At 41.1% G+C, this 16,215-nt stretch overlaps 1 protein-coding gene across 2 annotated transcripts; it reads left to right on the top strand.

Moving 5' to 3' along the window:
* The first annotated feature begins 1,043 nt into the window (after window positions 1-1,043).
* Window positions 1,044-15,379, top strand: LOC308103214 (uncharacterized protein). 2 transcript variants are annotated; one of them, XM_080453111.1, is made up of 6 exons: window positions 1,044-1,373; window positions 5,465-5,707; window positions 7,540-7,607; window positions 9,997-10,155; window positions 10,593-10,689; window positions 11,711-15,379. In XM_080453111.1, exons 1-6 carry the CDS (start codon window positions 1,172-1,174, stop codon window positions 14,605-14,607), a joined length of 3,666 nt encoding a protein of 1,221 aa, XP_080309237.1. In that variant the 5' UTR covers window positions 1,044-1,171; the 3' UTR covers window positions 14,608-15,379. The 2 variants fall into 2 exon arrangements, with proteins under 2 accessions (XP_080309237.1, XP_080309236.1); XM_080453110.1 differs by having other exon boundaries at window positions 5,438-5,707.
* The last annotated feature ends 836 nt before the right edge of the window (window positions 15,380-16,215 follow it).

Here is a 16,215-nt window from a genome sequence, read left to right as displayed (position 1 = left end):
TTGGACTCACCTATCTCCCCTCCCCAGTCAGAGTTCAGAGTTTGAATGAATGTGGAATTGTGTGCAGGTTGTAATTTGCATATAGGGACTTCAATTAATTTACTAAATTGTTTTTAGTATTTTATTTTAAACTCTCTCTCTCTCACGCTTATGCCAGTGTGCCAGAGTGATCACCCTCCCCTGTGCCAGGCTTGTTTTTCTGTAAAGTTGTTGGTAGTTGCGGGTTGCGTTTTTTGGGCTTGTTTCTAAAGTGTAGTTGCTTATTTGGGCTTGTTTCCTAATGCTGTTTAAACGGTTGTCAAACATTTTCATGGCAAGGACCCCCAGATTAATATGCAGGCTATTTGTCTGCACACCCCCCTAAAATTATTCTGTGCCAGCCAGGGACCCCTGGCCCGTAGCTTACCAGATTTTGTGTTGTTAAAATGTTTTTGAATATATTATTTTTTTCAAGAATTTATTTGAAAATAGCAGATCTGCAAGCTCTCGTTGCGATGCAACGCGTTGTGAGCTTGTAGAGCTGCTAGTTTCAAATAGCCGATGCATATAGGTTTAAAGTGCTCATGTGGAAGCTATTAAAATGTATAATAGCTCATTCCTTCAATAGGGTATAGGTGTAGGCTACTCATGTAAGTGGTGGTAGCAGATCTAATATTCATATTAGCTTTGATTTATGATTTAGCATATTTTCTTTGCTAAATCAAATTTTACACTTGCTTTGGCATCACACATTAGAAGGACATGCATGAGGGGGCCGTGATTTGTCCATTACTTTTTTCCTTTTTTTAAAATACATATATTTTTAATGTTTATTTTATTTGAAAGTGAAATATCCCTTCAATGTTTACTGACACAGATATCTACCGTCAATCTGTAGTCTAAAGAGCGGTCATTAAGTAGGCTACTCTCTACCTGTCAACATGTACCACTTGGGTACCAAGTCGCACGCCACGCCCCCCTCGCTGACGTCACCGTTGCCGCTCACTATATAGTCGCTGCTTTTGGGCTTGGTTCCACAGATCTGGCAACACTGAACATACTTCAGTTGAAAGGGAAAGGGAAGTTAGTTCATCTCCACCCACACACACCCTGCACAGCTCACACCCGCAGAGCAGGAACTAAGCCATAAGTTAGCTTAACTTCTTTACATCATTTGTATTTTATATAAATCATGACTTCAATACAGACCATCAGGTCCTTCGTGACGGAGCGGCTGTCGCTGGCCGCCGGGGAGATCCTGGGAGCGGTGGAGAGCGTTTTTACTGAGTACCAGAGCCAGGCGGAGAGCAGAGAGCGGCAGATAGAGCGTCAACGCTCCATCCTGGACCTGGTGTTGAAGCTACCAAATCCACAGCTAAAACTACACGGAGCAGGTTGGTAAAAGCACTAAAACAGTGGTAGAAAAAGTACTCAATTGCTTGCTTTACTTAAAGTAAAAGTGGGAAGTAGGCTACATTATGCAGAATGTTCCATTTGAAATGTATACAATTTATGAAAATCTTTTGAAAATAGCAGATGTACAAGCTACAAGATCTATTCTACATTGTGAGCTTGCAGATCGGCTATTTTCAAATGGCCGAAATGCAGTGGGCTGAAGTGGTTAATGCATGTTTTGTAATAATAATCGAAATCTTCAAAGTAACTAGTAACTAAAGTTTTCAAATAAGTGTAGCGGAGTAAAAGTATAAGATTTGGACCCGAGATGTAGTGGAGTAGAAGTAAAAGTACTGAAAATTGGAAATACTCCACCAAAGTAAAAATACTTCAAAAGTGTACTTAAGTACAGTACTTGAGTAAATGTAGTTACTTTACACCACTGGTAGACACTAACTTATAAAAGCACTCTAGTTAAAGTCCCCATGAAGTGGATTCTATTATTTGTTTATAATACTTGCAAGAATAGTCATCATGGCCGAAAACCTGTACAATTGTGTTCTGTTGGTTATAATAACACATCATTAACTCTGTGGTGTGACAAACTGGATATACATATTGTATCATTCTTTTTGCTGTACGGGGTCTTTAAACACTGGTATTTACACTTCCTGACAGTTTAACTTCTGCATGGGTTTATTAAAGGCTAATAACCTCAGGTTTAAACACTGGTATTTACACTTCCTGACAGTGTAACTCTGCATGGGTTTATTAAAGGCTAATAACCTCTAGGTTTAAACACTGGAGTGAAACTGAAACTTTTCTCCTTTTTTATTTCTGTGTGGAACCAAAAACTGCAGTGGAAACAAAAAACTGCAGTGGAAACAAAAAACTGCAGTGGAAAGTGTCATTTTAATATGTGTTTTTGATTGGTTGTAGACTAGAGGAAGTAACCTAAGTGGGCCTGCAAAGGGACCTTTTTGAGGAACTTCTCCTTTTTGAGTTGAGGAACTTCTCCTTTGCTTGAGTGTTTCCAATTTCCAATACTTTATACTTCCTACTGCACTACATCTCAGACACAAATATTGTACTTTTTTTTTTACTTCATTACACATATTTGAAAACTTAAGTTACTAGTTACCAGTGGTGGAGAAAGTACTCAAATGTTTTGCTTAAGTAAAAGTATCAACACTGCAAAGTAGAAGTACTCTGTTACAAGTAAAAGTCCGGAATTCAACATTTACTTGAGTTAAAGTACAATATTGGTATCAAAATGCATAAAGTACCAAAAGTAAAAGTACTAAAATGTTTGAAAATAGCCTTTATAAAAAACAGGGATAAAGTGGTTAATGTATGTTTTATAATATAATAATTTATATCTGCAAAGTAACTAGCAGTTAAAGTTTTCAAATAATTGTAGTGGAGTAAATGTACAATATTACTAGTACTGAGATGTAGTGGAGTAGAAGTAAAATGATTGGAAATTGGAAATACTTGAGTAGAGTGCAAATAACTCAAAATTGTACTTAAGTACAGTACTTGAGTACATGTACTTAGTTACTTTCCACCACTTGTTTTCGATTGGTTGTAGACTAGAGGACAGTGGCAGAAAATAACTTAATTAGGCCTACAAGGGGAACTTCTAGTAGAAGTTGAGGAACTTCTACTTAAGCTTTAACCCTTAAAGAGCACCCCCTGGTGGACAGAATGATGTACTGTAATAGCCATATGTGTGTGTTTCAGTTTAAGCTGTGGGGCAGAATTCCATCCTTCCATCCATTCTTTTACATTTTAACATTTTAGTTTAGTTTAGTTATTTGTTTTACCCTTTTAACTAGTTATTTGCTTTATAAAGTTGTCTTTGTTTGTTTTGTTTTGTAAAGCATGTATTAAGCAGAGTATTTAGAAAAGCGCTGTATAAATTGCATGCAGTGGTGTAAAGTAACTAAGTACATTTACTCAAGTACTGTACTTAAGTGCAATTTTGAGGTCTTTTTTTTACTTTACTGGACTATTTCCAACGCGAAAATAAATTCGGATAAATTGTTGTGAGCTTGTAGATCTGCTATTTTCACTACTTCTTAAAAGTATTTTTTTGTATTAGAAATGATTTGATTTTTTAATTTTATTTATGAAACACTTTGGGGAAATGTAGGAATTAAACCGGGAAAGCATTGGTGTCATTTTAGATTTTAGCGTTGGCTATTCAAAAATAGTAGATCTACAAGCTCTACAAGCTGCAAGCTTGAACATCTGCTATTTTTGAACATTTTTGAAAAATCTTGCTGAGGTGACACAGGGTTAGGGTCACAGGGGGTCGAATAAGGACAGATGAGTAGTACTAAACATGACGACAGGCATGTTGCTGGTATGGTTGAAGTCACGTAGTAAGAATGCAAGAATGCAGTCTTTTTCTGGAAATTCCACTTATGGTTATGTAAGAAAACCTGTTGCACCACCTTGTTGTTGACCTGAAAGAGCCTGCATGGGAGAGAGAGATGTTGTATAGGTTTCGGTGTTGCCATGTCCGCCTAATATAAGCGACTTTGGGCTTGTCTGGGCTTGTAAAGTTGCTTGTACATATTTGCAGTTGCGTTTTTTTTTTGGGCTTGTTTCTAAAGTGTAGATGCTTATTTGGGCTTGTTTCCCAAATCATGTTTAAACAAGCGGATCTTAAACATTTTCATGGCAAGGACCCCCAGATTAGGCTAATATGTATTTGTCCACAGACCCCCCCATCTGCAAATATTTTGTGCAAAACTACCTATTTTTTTCTCCACGATAATTTTTTCTTGAAAATAGCAGATCTACAAGCTCACAACGCGTCGCATCTAGTTGCTTCTTTTGGGCTTGTTTTCATACACTGGGGTGCTTATTTCTCTCGCACAATGTGGCAACAGTGATAGGCCTCTGTCCTGAGAGAGCTGCGGGGGTGGATGGGTTGGTTCTCTGCCCTTATCTCAGGGACTTATCTCACTGTCCCAGTGACATAAAGGAATTTCAGCACCTGGAGGGAAGATGGAGTTAATCTCTGTCTTCTGTTCACTCATTAAGACCGGGAACGCATCTGTGTCATTTTAGATGTCCTTGGGCTATTCAAAAATAGCAGATCTACAAGCTCATAGCGCGGCAAGCTTGTCGATCTGCTATTTTTGAAAAATCGTGAAAATGTGTGCAAATCTTTGAATATATATATTTTTAACTCAAATCTTTGCTTCTGGGGGATTCTACAAATTTCTTCTAAATCCTAACATTTGTTTTGAAAAAAACTTATGTTGTTATATAATATCAGTGGTTTTCATGTCAAGGACCCCCAAAATTATATGTATTTGGCCGCGGACCCCCATCTCAAAATATGTTGTTCAAGGGACCCCCCAGGAGCACAAATCGGAGTTAAAAATGTTCGCTTTGAAACATATATATATATTCAAAGATTTGCACAAATTCACGATTTTTTCCTTCAAAAATAGCAGATCTACAAGCTCATAGTGCGGCACTCGGTGCCGCACTATGAGCTTGTATATCTGCTATCTCTGCATCTCTTATTGTGCCAGTATTTCCCTTTTTGGGTGCTAAATTACAATTTAAAATGTATATATCATTTTAATATTGAATTTACAAAACACTTAAACCTGATCAGATTAACTGCTTTACTGCAGGTAATGCTATAATCTAATGAGGTTATTGTGGGGATTATAAATCATCACGGCTGATTTCAGTCATTTGGATTCCATAGAGAGTCCATCATGTATTCTCTTGGCTAGAGTTGTTTTCCGATAGCGATACCAGTATCGGAAAAGCTGTCAATATATACTGCCTAAAATGCCCAGTATCGGCGAGTATATGCCAGTCAATGCCGACATCATACCACGTCATTTATCACATGATATTGAATGTTTCAGTTGATGTTGCACAACTGTTTCATACTCTTCTCTTACTGTACTATTTTAAGTTTCTCAAACTATTTAATTTCAAGGACCACCACAACTCTGAGAGTGAACAAATGGAACAATACATCTCTACTCTTCTCGGCTAGGCTAACTCTTAGGCTTTGTCTACTTAGACGATGTCGCCTCCTCTCTCCTCGTAGATCTCTCCTTCCTCCCTGTGAATGAAGAGGAGCTGGGCGCCCAGCAGGAGCAAGCGGAGCCGCCTCCTCAAGCGGAGCCGCCTCCTCAAGCGGAGCCGCTTCCTCCACCTCCTCTACCTCCTCCACCTCCTCCTCCTCCTCTTCCTCTTCTCAGACACATCAAACAGGAGCCTCGAGACGAGGCTCACGATGGCCTGAAGCTGACGCTGATAGTTGGCAACGCAACGGGAGAAACTCTCTCAGGTAAAAAAAAAAAGAAAAAAAAGAATCACTTTATACCAGTGGGTTCTCAACGTTTTTCATGTCATGGACCCCCATGCGGACCCTCGTCTGAAAATGTGTTGGGCCAGGGACCCCCATGAGCAAAGATTTGTGTTAAAAAGATTGAAAGATTTGCACATGTTTTCAAGATTTTTCAAAAAAATAGCAGATCTACAAGCTCATAAAGTGCCGTGCTATGAGCTTGTAGATCTGCTATTTTTGTATAGCCTATAAAAGTATAAAATATGGATAAAGGGGTTATTTTTTGTTTACACATTTCGCTGGGGACCCACTGGTATCCCCTCAGGGACCCCTGGGGGTCCCCAGACCCCACGTTGAGAACCAATGCTGTAGCCTACAGCTCAGTGTTGCCAGGTTTTGCGAGAGAAACAAGCAACCGGGTCTATGAAAACAAGCCCAAAAGGAGTGACTAGACTACATGAGACCTCGCGCTATTTGAAAATGGCTCCCGTTTGAGAACTACTGCATTAGAAAGCATCAAACTCTCGTGACCTCAGACAATGTCTTTAATGGCTGTAGTAGACACAATTCAATTCAAATGAGTTTTATATGAGAAAAAAACATACGTTTACATTGCCAAAGCAAGTGTCAAAATATAATAAAAACTGTTGAAAATGGAGAAAGTATGTATAGTTGGAGGGGGTACAGCATTGTGTAAACAGAGCTATGTCACATTGCGTCGTCACTCATTATATACATATATATATACACACATATATATACTACTTATATAGTTATGTATACTGGGTATAAAGCTTTGTGAGACAATTAGCAGCAATCTTTTGCAGTCACTTTGGGACAAATAGCAGCATCTTTTCTCAAAACTATTTAAATAGTATACAAAAAAAACTCAGATTTAAAATGTGTTTAAAGGTAGCAGCTTTTAGTTTTAGAGGTCTACTCTGTGCATTAAACTCAATGGTTAGTAGTCCTTAGGGTGGCTGTATTCCATTGGCTAACATTCTTTTATCGCAACAGTTCACAAATCTTGCTGCTATGTTCGCACATTGTTGTATGTCTCCTAGTAGGTATAGGAGTTTTTTTGTCGTTGGTCATGTTTTCAAACTCACTTTGGGTGCATGTAATCTGTGCCAAGTATGTGTCTCTGATGTCTTGGTATAGAGACACACTGGGGGCGCCCAGACCTGTCTTTCAGGTTGTGACTCGCCCACGCAGTTCCATTCAATGACACTAATGACATGGATGGCATCCCGGCACGGACCAGTTCAAACCTGTCAGCTCAGCTCATTACTGGCATTACTTGCATATCATGTATTCTGAGGGAGAAAACTCTCTCTGTCTCTCTGTCTCTTACGCACGCACGCACGCACGCACGCACGCACGCACGCACGCACGCACGCACGCACGCACGCACGCACGCACGCACGCACGCACGCACGCACGCACGCACGCACGCACGCACACACACACACACACACACACAGTCCACACACACACACACACACACACACACAGTCCACAGAAACAAGTAACAGCAAGCAACTCAACTCCTTAGAAAGGAGAAAGAGACAGCCATCTATAGCATGGTTCTGAAAGGGGGGGGGGGGTCCGGGGACCCCCAGGGGTCCTTGAGAGAGGTCCAGCAAAATTAGTTAATATAGCATCAAAATCAGCGACAAAATGCAACCTGAGATGGACAATGTAAGCTCACCAGTAGTATCCCCCTAAAGTGTATAGATCACCTCTATGTGAAGTATTTAAAGGGGAACCATACATGCTTTCCACCTGATTGATTGTTGATGATGAACTGATTGAGTGACATTGATTGACAGGAGCCATGGCTGTGTCACCAGGACCCTGCATTGAAGTGGAAACAGAACCGGAGCCGTCCACCTCCCAGGTAGGACTAATGTTATGATCTGATCACAATTATTTGAGATTAATCACAATCCATCTGTTGAAAAAGCAGAGTTCCTCAGGTCCTTTCTGTTTTCTGTTAATGTGGGGAAAGCTTTAGCTGAAAACAGCCGATCGCGCTTGTCGATCTGCTATTTTCTGCGAAAGCTTTCCCCACAACACAGATGCTGGGGTTTAAGTGGTTAAAAAGACATTATCGCAAATAGCAGATTTACAAGCTCACAATACAACACATTGTGAGCTTGTAGGCTATAATTTTTTTTTTTAAATCATTAATGAAAAAAAAATCAAATTAATCTATTATTGGCACTGCTCATTGCCATTGTCTTTTCTTGTTATATTTAAATTATTTGTCATATCTTCCCTTAAAATATAATTTTTTTGTAATGTAATTTTCATTTGTATGTTCCAAGGTTCAATGGCAAAAACACAATGAAATCATTAATTGCAATTATTTGTACAACAATGAACCACTTGGAACCCCAGCATGCCTAGTATTCGGGAACATTCGGCAAAGAACTGCTGATCTACAAGCTCATAATGCGTTGCGTTGCGACGTATTATGTACCTTGTACATCGGCATTTTTTTTAGCGAAGACATTTGGTGTAGATGCGGCCCATGCAAGTACAGAGCCACAACTCAGGTCCAGTTTACTAAGGGCGGATTCAGACTGGGTCCGATTGATTCAAACCGTTCCCGAGTACGATTGGCCTCTTGCAGCAGGCCGGTATTCACATTGGCCAAGATTCTTCCGCACTCAAGACCATTTCATTTAACAGTAATGGTAAATAAGTGCCTCATGGGGGCGCTGTGGACTATGGGGCTTTGGGAGAGAGATGTCATTCACAGAAGAAAAGTCACTTGTCAGAGTCTAGAGTGAATAATAAAGTTTGACTGTGTTCCTGACGTTGTCTTGAGTTATAATAAGAACAGATCAACAATACACAACCAAAGCAGTGTGTGCACTGGTCTTTGAAACCTCGAAATGTAACGTCGTCTCTGTTAATATGATATTGGCGTCACGGACGCATCCTTGGTATTTTAGCAGTGACGTCACGGACTAATCCTTAGTATATTTATCCTTATATACGCGTTCGCTACACATGTGTTTTTTGTTTATGTTTTTTCACGGCTCGCGGAACTCAAACACTAGCGGGATTATTATTTCTTGTCAACATTCAAGTAGAACTATGAGAAGGTATAACCCAGCTAAAATAATGTGTCATTATAAAAATATATAAATGATATATGATTAGCAGTCCACTTCCTCCTGTTGGTACGGATAGCTTCACATTGCATCGCTCTGTACCCGAATACGCATGATCCGGATCCGAGACTACCTCAGGAGGCGGTCTCGGGTACGGTACGGTGATCCGTTTCGGGGAACGATACGCAACGTTCACACTATCACAACATCAGCCAAGTGGTCCAGGGTGCGCACCCGGGACCATAGTGTGAATCCGCCCTAAGGCTCTGTTCTCACTGGCAGCCCAAGTCTGATGTCCTGTCCAGATTGGAGTGGGATTGGTTTATAGGAATGTGATTCCTATAAAGACATCACATCGGCCCATTCCTTCTCTCAGAGTCAAGGGATCATTCCTAAGTTGTGTTAGAGCGCCCTCTTGTGGAATTTTCAAAATATTTTTTTGAATTGACGGGGATATGTGTCAATGGCAGGGAATGTGTTAAGAACTTAAAGTACTTTTACTCAAAAATTGTAGATCGGTTATTTTAGTGTGTGTGTGTGTGTGTGTGTGTGTGTGTGTGTGTGTGTGTGTGTGTGTGTGTGTGTGTGTGTGTGTGTGTGTGTGTGTGTGAATGTGTGTGTGTGTGTGTGTGTGTGTGTGTGTGTGTGTGTGTGCGCGTGCGTGTGTGCACATGTGTGTGTGTGCGCACGTGTGTGTGTGCGCACACACACACACGTGTGTGTGTGCGCACACACACGTGTGTGTGTGCGCGTGTGTGTGTGTGCTTGCTCACACGAAGCCAGCCTGTGTGTGTGTGTGTGTGTGTGTGTGTGTGTGTGTGTGTGTGTGTGTGTGTGTGTGTGCATGTCTCTAAGTGGCGCATGCGTTGCACTGTCTCCTATTTGTGTTTAATTAGTGTAACTGGTTGCATCTTTGTGTTGCAATCAGCTGCAGCTGTTGTTGCCGTGCTCATACATATGGACATACACACAGACATACCCACACACTCGGTCAGTTGATGGAGTGGTTGGCACCACTCAAAAATTGATACCAATGAATAAGGCTGCCGTGTTAAGTGGTCAGATGGGTGGGCCGCGAATGCTTTCAAGATTTTCCCTGATCCAGAAAAAGGTTGAAAACCCACTGGTCAACTAAAATGTCGTGACGGTGTGGTCTGCTCTCAGGTCTTCATCGTGGTGAGCAGTAACCCAGGCACACCGACCCAGGATGGGGTGGAGGACGATGCAGAGCTACCCTCACCACCACAACAACAACAACAACAACAACACACCTGCACTGGAGGGCACAGCTTCGAACCGGGGCTGCCAGAGTCTGGAGAGCAGGTCAGTGACGTTAACAGTTAGGCTCTGTCACAATCACTACATCAGCCGTTAGGCTCTGTCACAATCATTACAACAGCAGTTAGGGTCTGTCACAATCACTACAACAGCAGTTAGGGTCTGTCACAACCACTACATCAACAGTTAGGGTCTGTCACAATCACTACAACAGCAGTTAGGGTCTGTCACAACCACTACAGCAACGGTTAGGGCCTGTGGCGTTGTGAGCTTGTAGATCGGCTATTTTCACAATTGTTGCGTCTTTCTTATATTATTTGACAATTTGGCCAATGTTTGACCAGTTTTTATAGTATAGTTTGTTGATTACTTTTGATGCAGTAAAATTAAATAAATTGTCACAACCACTGATAATGATATAATGGATTAAATGGATCAGTTTGATTAAGTGTTGCATCCGTATTGTCGTTGTTCTTCTGTAGCCATGCTGTTCCACAGCTCGGGAGATGAAACGACACGTCCCCCAAATGTTTGAAGAGGAAAACAACACAGAAGAGTTCCCTGGATTCAATGTCAAAGGTAAGGAGGAGCACAGTATTATTAAAAAGAATACAGAAATATAGAAAAATAAGAGCCTTCTTTCTTCCTTAGATAACGGTTTTGGTCACTTTTTCTGTTTTTCATTTGTCCGCGGTGTCTACTACTCCTCTTGAACGTTTTTGGCTTGAGCCCCAAAAGAGAAATTTGGTGTGTCCCCGGGACCCAGACTTAAAAGATTGATTATGGGGGGCACGGTGGCGCAGTCGGTAGTGCTGTTGCCTCACAGCTAGAAGGTCCTGGGTTCGATTCCCGCAGGGGACGCTGTGGTCCTCCGCATCATCAGTGCCCATACCCTAGGTGGGGTTGGCGAAAGGGCCTTTCTGTGTGGAGTGTGCATGTTCTCCCCGTGTCTCCTAGGGTAGGTACCCTCACAAAAACATGCAGTAATCCTGGTCACTATACTGCCTCCCCTGGCCAGCCGGGGCGCCTGATGGAGGGGAAGGGAACTGGTTGGAATAACGTGTTCCTTCCACGCGCTACGTCCAACCAGGGAAACTCTCCCTTGTCAGATGACAAGAAGGTCAGTTGGCTCTCATGCATTGAAGGAGGCATGAGCTCGGCCCTGGCCTCCCTAGGTTGGCAGAGGGAAGGTAGTGCCCAGGATTACATAGACAATTGGCACTGGGTGTAAAAAATAGGGTTACAAAATCGGGGGATAAAAATGTAAGTAAAAAAAAAAAAAGATTGATTATGAATGAACCAATTAAAGTCGTGGTGAAACACTTACCCTACCTTTAGGATTGGCCTTTTTAGGGACTTTTGATATAAAAAATTAAACATAGAAAAGCATCCTTTTATATTTTCTTGGCATCTATTGTTAGGTATGTCCACATTATGACCACGGATGTGCTCTAAAAGTGTGAAAAACATTTTTTTATTTCACCACGTCTCTAAGCCTTATTTCAAACACTGTTTCAATGAGGCGTTTCGTATGTGCCTGTATATTACTCAGTGATTCGGGACACATTTCAATAGTTTTTCTCTTGTATCTTTTGCCTAGACATCATGCACATACTGTGTAAAGAGGTTTCCCCTGAGCAGCAGGCGAGGAGCCCCAGTGTGGTCCGGGATGAACCGGAGCCTCCACACACTGAAAAACATGACGATAGAAACAGCAGCTCATCTCAACTCATGAAAACACAAACCGATCACAGCAGAACACAAGCAGACTGTGGAGCGTCACAACCAACCAGAGGTGACAAGCGTCTCCATTCACACTGTTTGGAATCCGACACTGAAGACAGTGATGAGTGGGAGTCAGAAGAGACCAGGAAACGTCCGTCGCCCTTAGACATATTGAAATCGGGCAAGACGCTACTTTTGAAAGTACCGAGATTATCCTTGAGCGACACTCTGACCCACAGCCTGAAATCAAAAACAACAACAAAAGCTCAGTCCATGAACGGTCAAACACAGAAATCAGACAAGACACACAATGTGGAACGACAAACTTTATCTTTGAGCAACAAACTGTCCCAGAGGCCAAAACTGATGCGCAGTCTCACAGGGGAGAGACGCTGCTTTACTTGTACGGCTTGTGGTGAAAAGTTTAAACACAGGGCAAGTCTCTGCAACCACATTCTGATCCATGCTCCAAAAAGGCGCTTCAAGCTGTCCCAGGACGCAAAATCCTCAACAAGTGACCCCAAGAGCAGTCAAACACCAACATCACCTAAGACACAAGACGTGGAAGGACAAAAATTATCATTGAGCAACAAGCTGTCCCAAGATCCAACATCACCAAAACAAACTCACTCCAAGAGCAGTCAAACACCAACATCACACAAGACACAACATGTGGAAAGAAAAAATAATTCTTCCAGCAACAAGCTCTCCCAAAACCCAAAATCATCAACACAAACTCAGTCCACAAACATTCAAACACAGAAATCACCCACGACACATATGGAAGGACAAAAACTTTCTTTGAACAACAAGCTGTCCCAGGACCCGAAATCATCAACACAAACTCCGTCCATGAACAGTCAAACACCAAAACCGCACAAGACACACACTGTGGTAGTTCAACAATTATCTTTGAGCAAAAAGCTGTCCCAGGACCCGAACTCACCAAAACAAACTGCGTCCAAGAGCAGTCAAACACCAAAATCTCACAAGACACAACATGTGGAAGGACAAAAAATGTCTTCCAGCAACAAGCTGTCCCAAGACCCGAAATCATCAAAACAAACGCAGTCCACAAACATTCAAACACAGAAATCACCCAAGACACATATGGAAGGGCAAAAACTTTCTTTGAACAAGCTGTCTCAGGACCCGAAATCATCAACACAAACTCTGTCCATGAGCAGTCAAACACCAAAATCTCAAAAGACACAAAATGTGGAAGGACAAACAATATCTTTGAGCAACAAGCTGTCCCAAGACGCAAACTCATCAAAACAAGCTCAGTCCACAAAACAAGCTCAGTCCATGAGCAGTCAAACACCAAAATCACCCAAGGAGACACAAAATGTGGAAGGGCAAACTTTATCTTTGAGCAGCAAGCTGTCCCAAGACCCAAACGTATCAAAACAAACTCTGTCCACAAAAGAAGCTCAGTCCATGAGCAGCCAAGCACAGAAATCATTGAAGACACATATGGAAGGACAAAAACTATCCGGGATTAACCAGCTGTCCCAGGACCCAAACTCCTCCCCAAAAACTCCGTCCATGAGCAGTCAAACACCAACATCACACAAGAAGACAGAACATGTGGAAGGACAAATGTTATCTTTGAGCATCAAGCTGTCCCAGGACTCAAACTCATCCAAACAAACGCAGTCTATGAACAGTCAAACACCAAAATCACACAAGAAGACACAAAATGTGGAAGGGGAAACATTATCTTTGAGCAACAAGCTGTCCCAGGACTCAAACTCAGCCAAACCAAAGCAGTCCATGAGCAGCCCCACAGGGGAGAGAGACTTTACTTGTACAGTTTGTGATAAAACGTTTAATCATAGGGCAAGTCTGTGCAACCACATGCCGATCCATTCTGGGGAAAAGAGCTTTGGTTGTACTTGTTGTGGTTTAAGGTTTAACTATAGGGGGAGTCTGGAAAGACACGAGATGATCCATACTGGGGAGAAGCCCTTTAGATGTGCTGTATGTGGCAGACCATTTCGTCAACGAGGTCAACTGAACATACACATGATAACTCATACAGGGGTAAAGCCCTTTACTTGTAAAGTTTGTGGCAAAAGCTGTTCTCAAAAAGGTGATCTCGAAAGACACATGAAGTTTCATACAGGGGAAAAACCCTTTAGTTGTAGTATTTGTGGCAAAACCTGGGCTTACATGGGTCAATTAAAGGCACACATGAGGATTCATACAGATGCAAAATCCTTTTGTTGTTCACATTGTGATAAACGCTTTCGGCAGTGGAGTGATCTGAAAAAACACATGATGATTCATACTGGGGAAAAGCCCTATCATTGTACCAGGTGTGAACAACGCTTTAGTCAAGCGAGTCATCTGAAAACGCACATGTACATTCATACAGGGGAAAGACCCTATACTTGTACAGTTTGTGGCATAACCATGAATAGACTTGGTAATCTGAGAAAACACATGATGATTCATACGGGCGAAAAACCCTTTAGTTGTACAATTTGTGGTCAGGCTTGCATTCAAATGAGTGATCTGAGAAAACACATGTTGGTTCATACAAAGCCAAGAACCTTAAGTTGTACAATTTGTGGCAAAATGTGTCGTCACGCAGGCAATATGAGAAATCACATGAAATCACATCAAGGGAAAAATGACGTGTCAATACATGCTGGGGAAAATGTCATGACAATACATCCAGAGCAAATATTCATGACAATACATCCAGGGAAAAAACACATGACAATAGATTCAGAGGAAAACCCTAGAAATACAATGATATCGTGATATGAGACAAGATATCGTATGGGATTTCGGATATCATAATATCGTTATATGGCCCCGTACAAAAGCGATTTTTTTTTACTTTGTAAACCTGTGATGTGACAATAAACCTGATACTGATTCTGATTCTGATAATATGATATTATCGTCACAATTTCCATACCAAGGTATTCGTCAAAACTATTGTGATATTTTATTTTGTCCACGTTGCCGAGCCCAAAGTTGTAGTTTGTGCCAAATGCTTTGGTCAAAATGCAACTGTTAAACCCTCTTAACCCCTTGAACCCCAGCATCCACTGGGGGCAATATTAGCCAAAAACAGCCGATCCGAAAATGTTCAATGTTTGGCAAAGATATTTGGTATTGATGGAAAAAAGCGAGTAGCGAGTACAATTGTAACTCAGGTCCGCTTTACTAAGAATGAATGGGTTTAAGAGGTAACTTATAGAAGACAATTTACCATGTGTACCTTTGGCAGGATTTGGCGGTTGTCTTTAAGGGAATGACGTAACTTATGGTACTTCCCAGTTCATCTTAGCTATGAAAGTGGTATTGGTTGTGTTTATTCTACTGTGCAGATTATGTTATTTATTTTGTTCATTTTTGTTCACAATTCTGTGTATTATATTTATACATATGTACCCCTAGTTGTTTAGACACAGACCAGTACTTTAGATTGTATTTTCATTATACTCTATCTGTTGTATGAACGATAACATTAGTGTTTCTACGTTCCCAGCAGAAAATTTAAATGAATAAAAAAAAGAGCAGATCAGTGATTGCATTGTTTGTCCGTCTGTGTAATTATGTGTAATTTCATTTTCCATTATCAAAGTAAAATGTCAAACCTTAAAGCGGCACTTGAGACATTTAGATCGTGTCACTATGAATATGAATTGAGTACATAAGGACCCCATTTGAAACAAGCCATTAGGCTTTCATGGGCTTTTTAATCCTATTTAGTTGACCTTGTATTTGAACTGTCCTTTCATGTGCTTTTTTTCCCTGCAGACTTCTAAATAAAGTATTCAATCAAAAGTCAAAGGTCATGTCTCACCTACACACAGGATCTGACTCAGATTTTGACCTGATGGTCAAGATTCAATGTATCTTGACCAGCAAGATACAAGCAAGCAGGCTCTATTTTAAATATAGCCTAGATATAGGCTATATTTTGTGCCAGTTAGTAGAACCAGTTAGTAGAACCCCCATAGAAGATTTGTGTAGTTAAAATGTTTCAAAAGGACGATTTCTTTGCGAAGTGTTATGAAGCTTGTAGATCGGCTGTTTTGAAAATAGGGTTAAAAGTTACAATTATTTTGATGCTATATTAACACATTTTGCTGGGGGGTGGACCTCCTGGGAACCCCTCAAGGACCCCTGGGGGTCCCCAGACCCACCCCACTTTCAGAACCAGGTCCATTTGGTTCCATTTGTACACACTCAGAGTTAAATGAATTGCCAGTGTATAGATTGAGTTCCCAGAGATAATAAATCATATCAAATGGGTAAGTGGTTAATGTGTGTTTTATAATGTAATCATACATATCTGCAAAGTAACTAGTAACTAAAGTTTCGACAATTGGAAATACTCCAGTAAAGTACCTCAAC

Source organism: Gymnoscopelus braueri (assembly GCF_963280865.1).
Source record: "Gymnoscopelus braueri genome assembly, chromosome: 16".
Classification (NCBI taxonomy): Eukaryota; Metazoa; Chordata; class Actinopteri; order Myctophiformes; family Myctophidae; genus Gymnoscopelus; species Gymnoscopelus braueri.
Note: the sequence above shows the minus strand (reverse complement) of the source record. Positions and strands in the feature narration are given on the sequence as shown.

Excerpts from the sequence above, each read along its gene's own strand:
- LOC308103214 (XM_080453110.1), top strand. The coding sequence starts at position 1,172 with ATGACTTCAATACAGACCATCAGGTCCTTCGTGACGGAGCGGCTGTCG. Across the intron at positions 1,374-5,437 it reads GCTAAAACTACACGGAGCAG|ACGATGTCGCCTCCTCTCTC; the intron begins GTTGGTAAAAGC and ends TTGTCTACTTAG. Across the intron at positions 10,156-10,592 it reads TGCCAGAGTCTGGAGAGCAG|CCATGCTGTTCCACAGCTCG; the intron begins GTCAGTGACGTT and ends GTTCTTCTGTAG.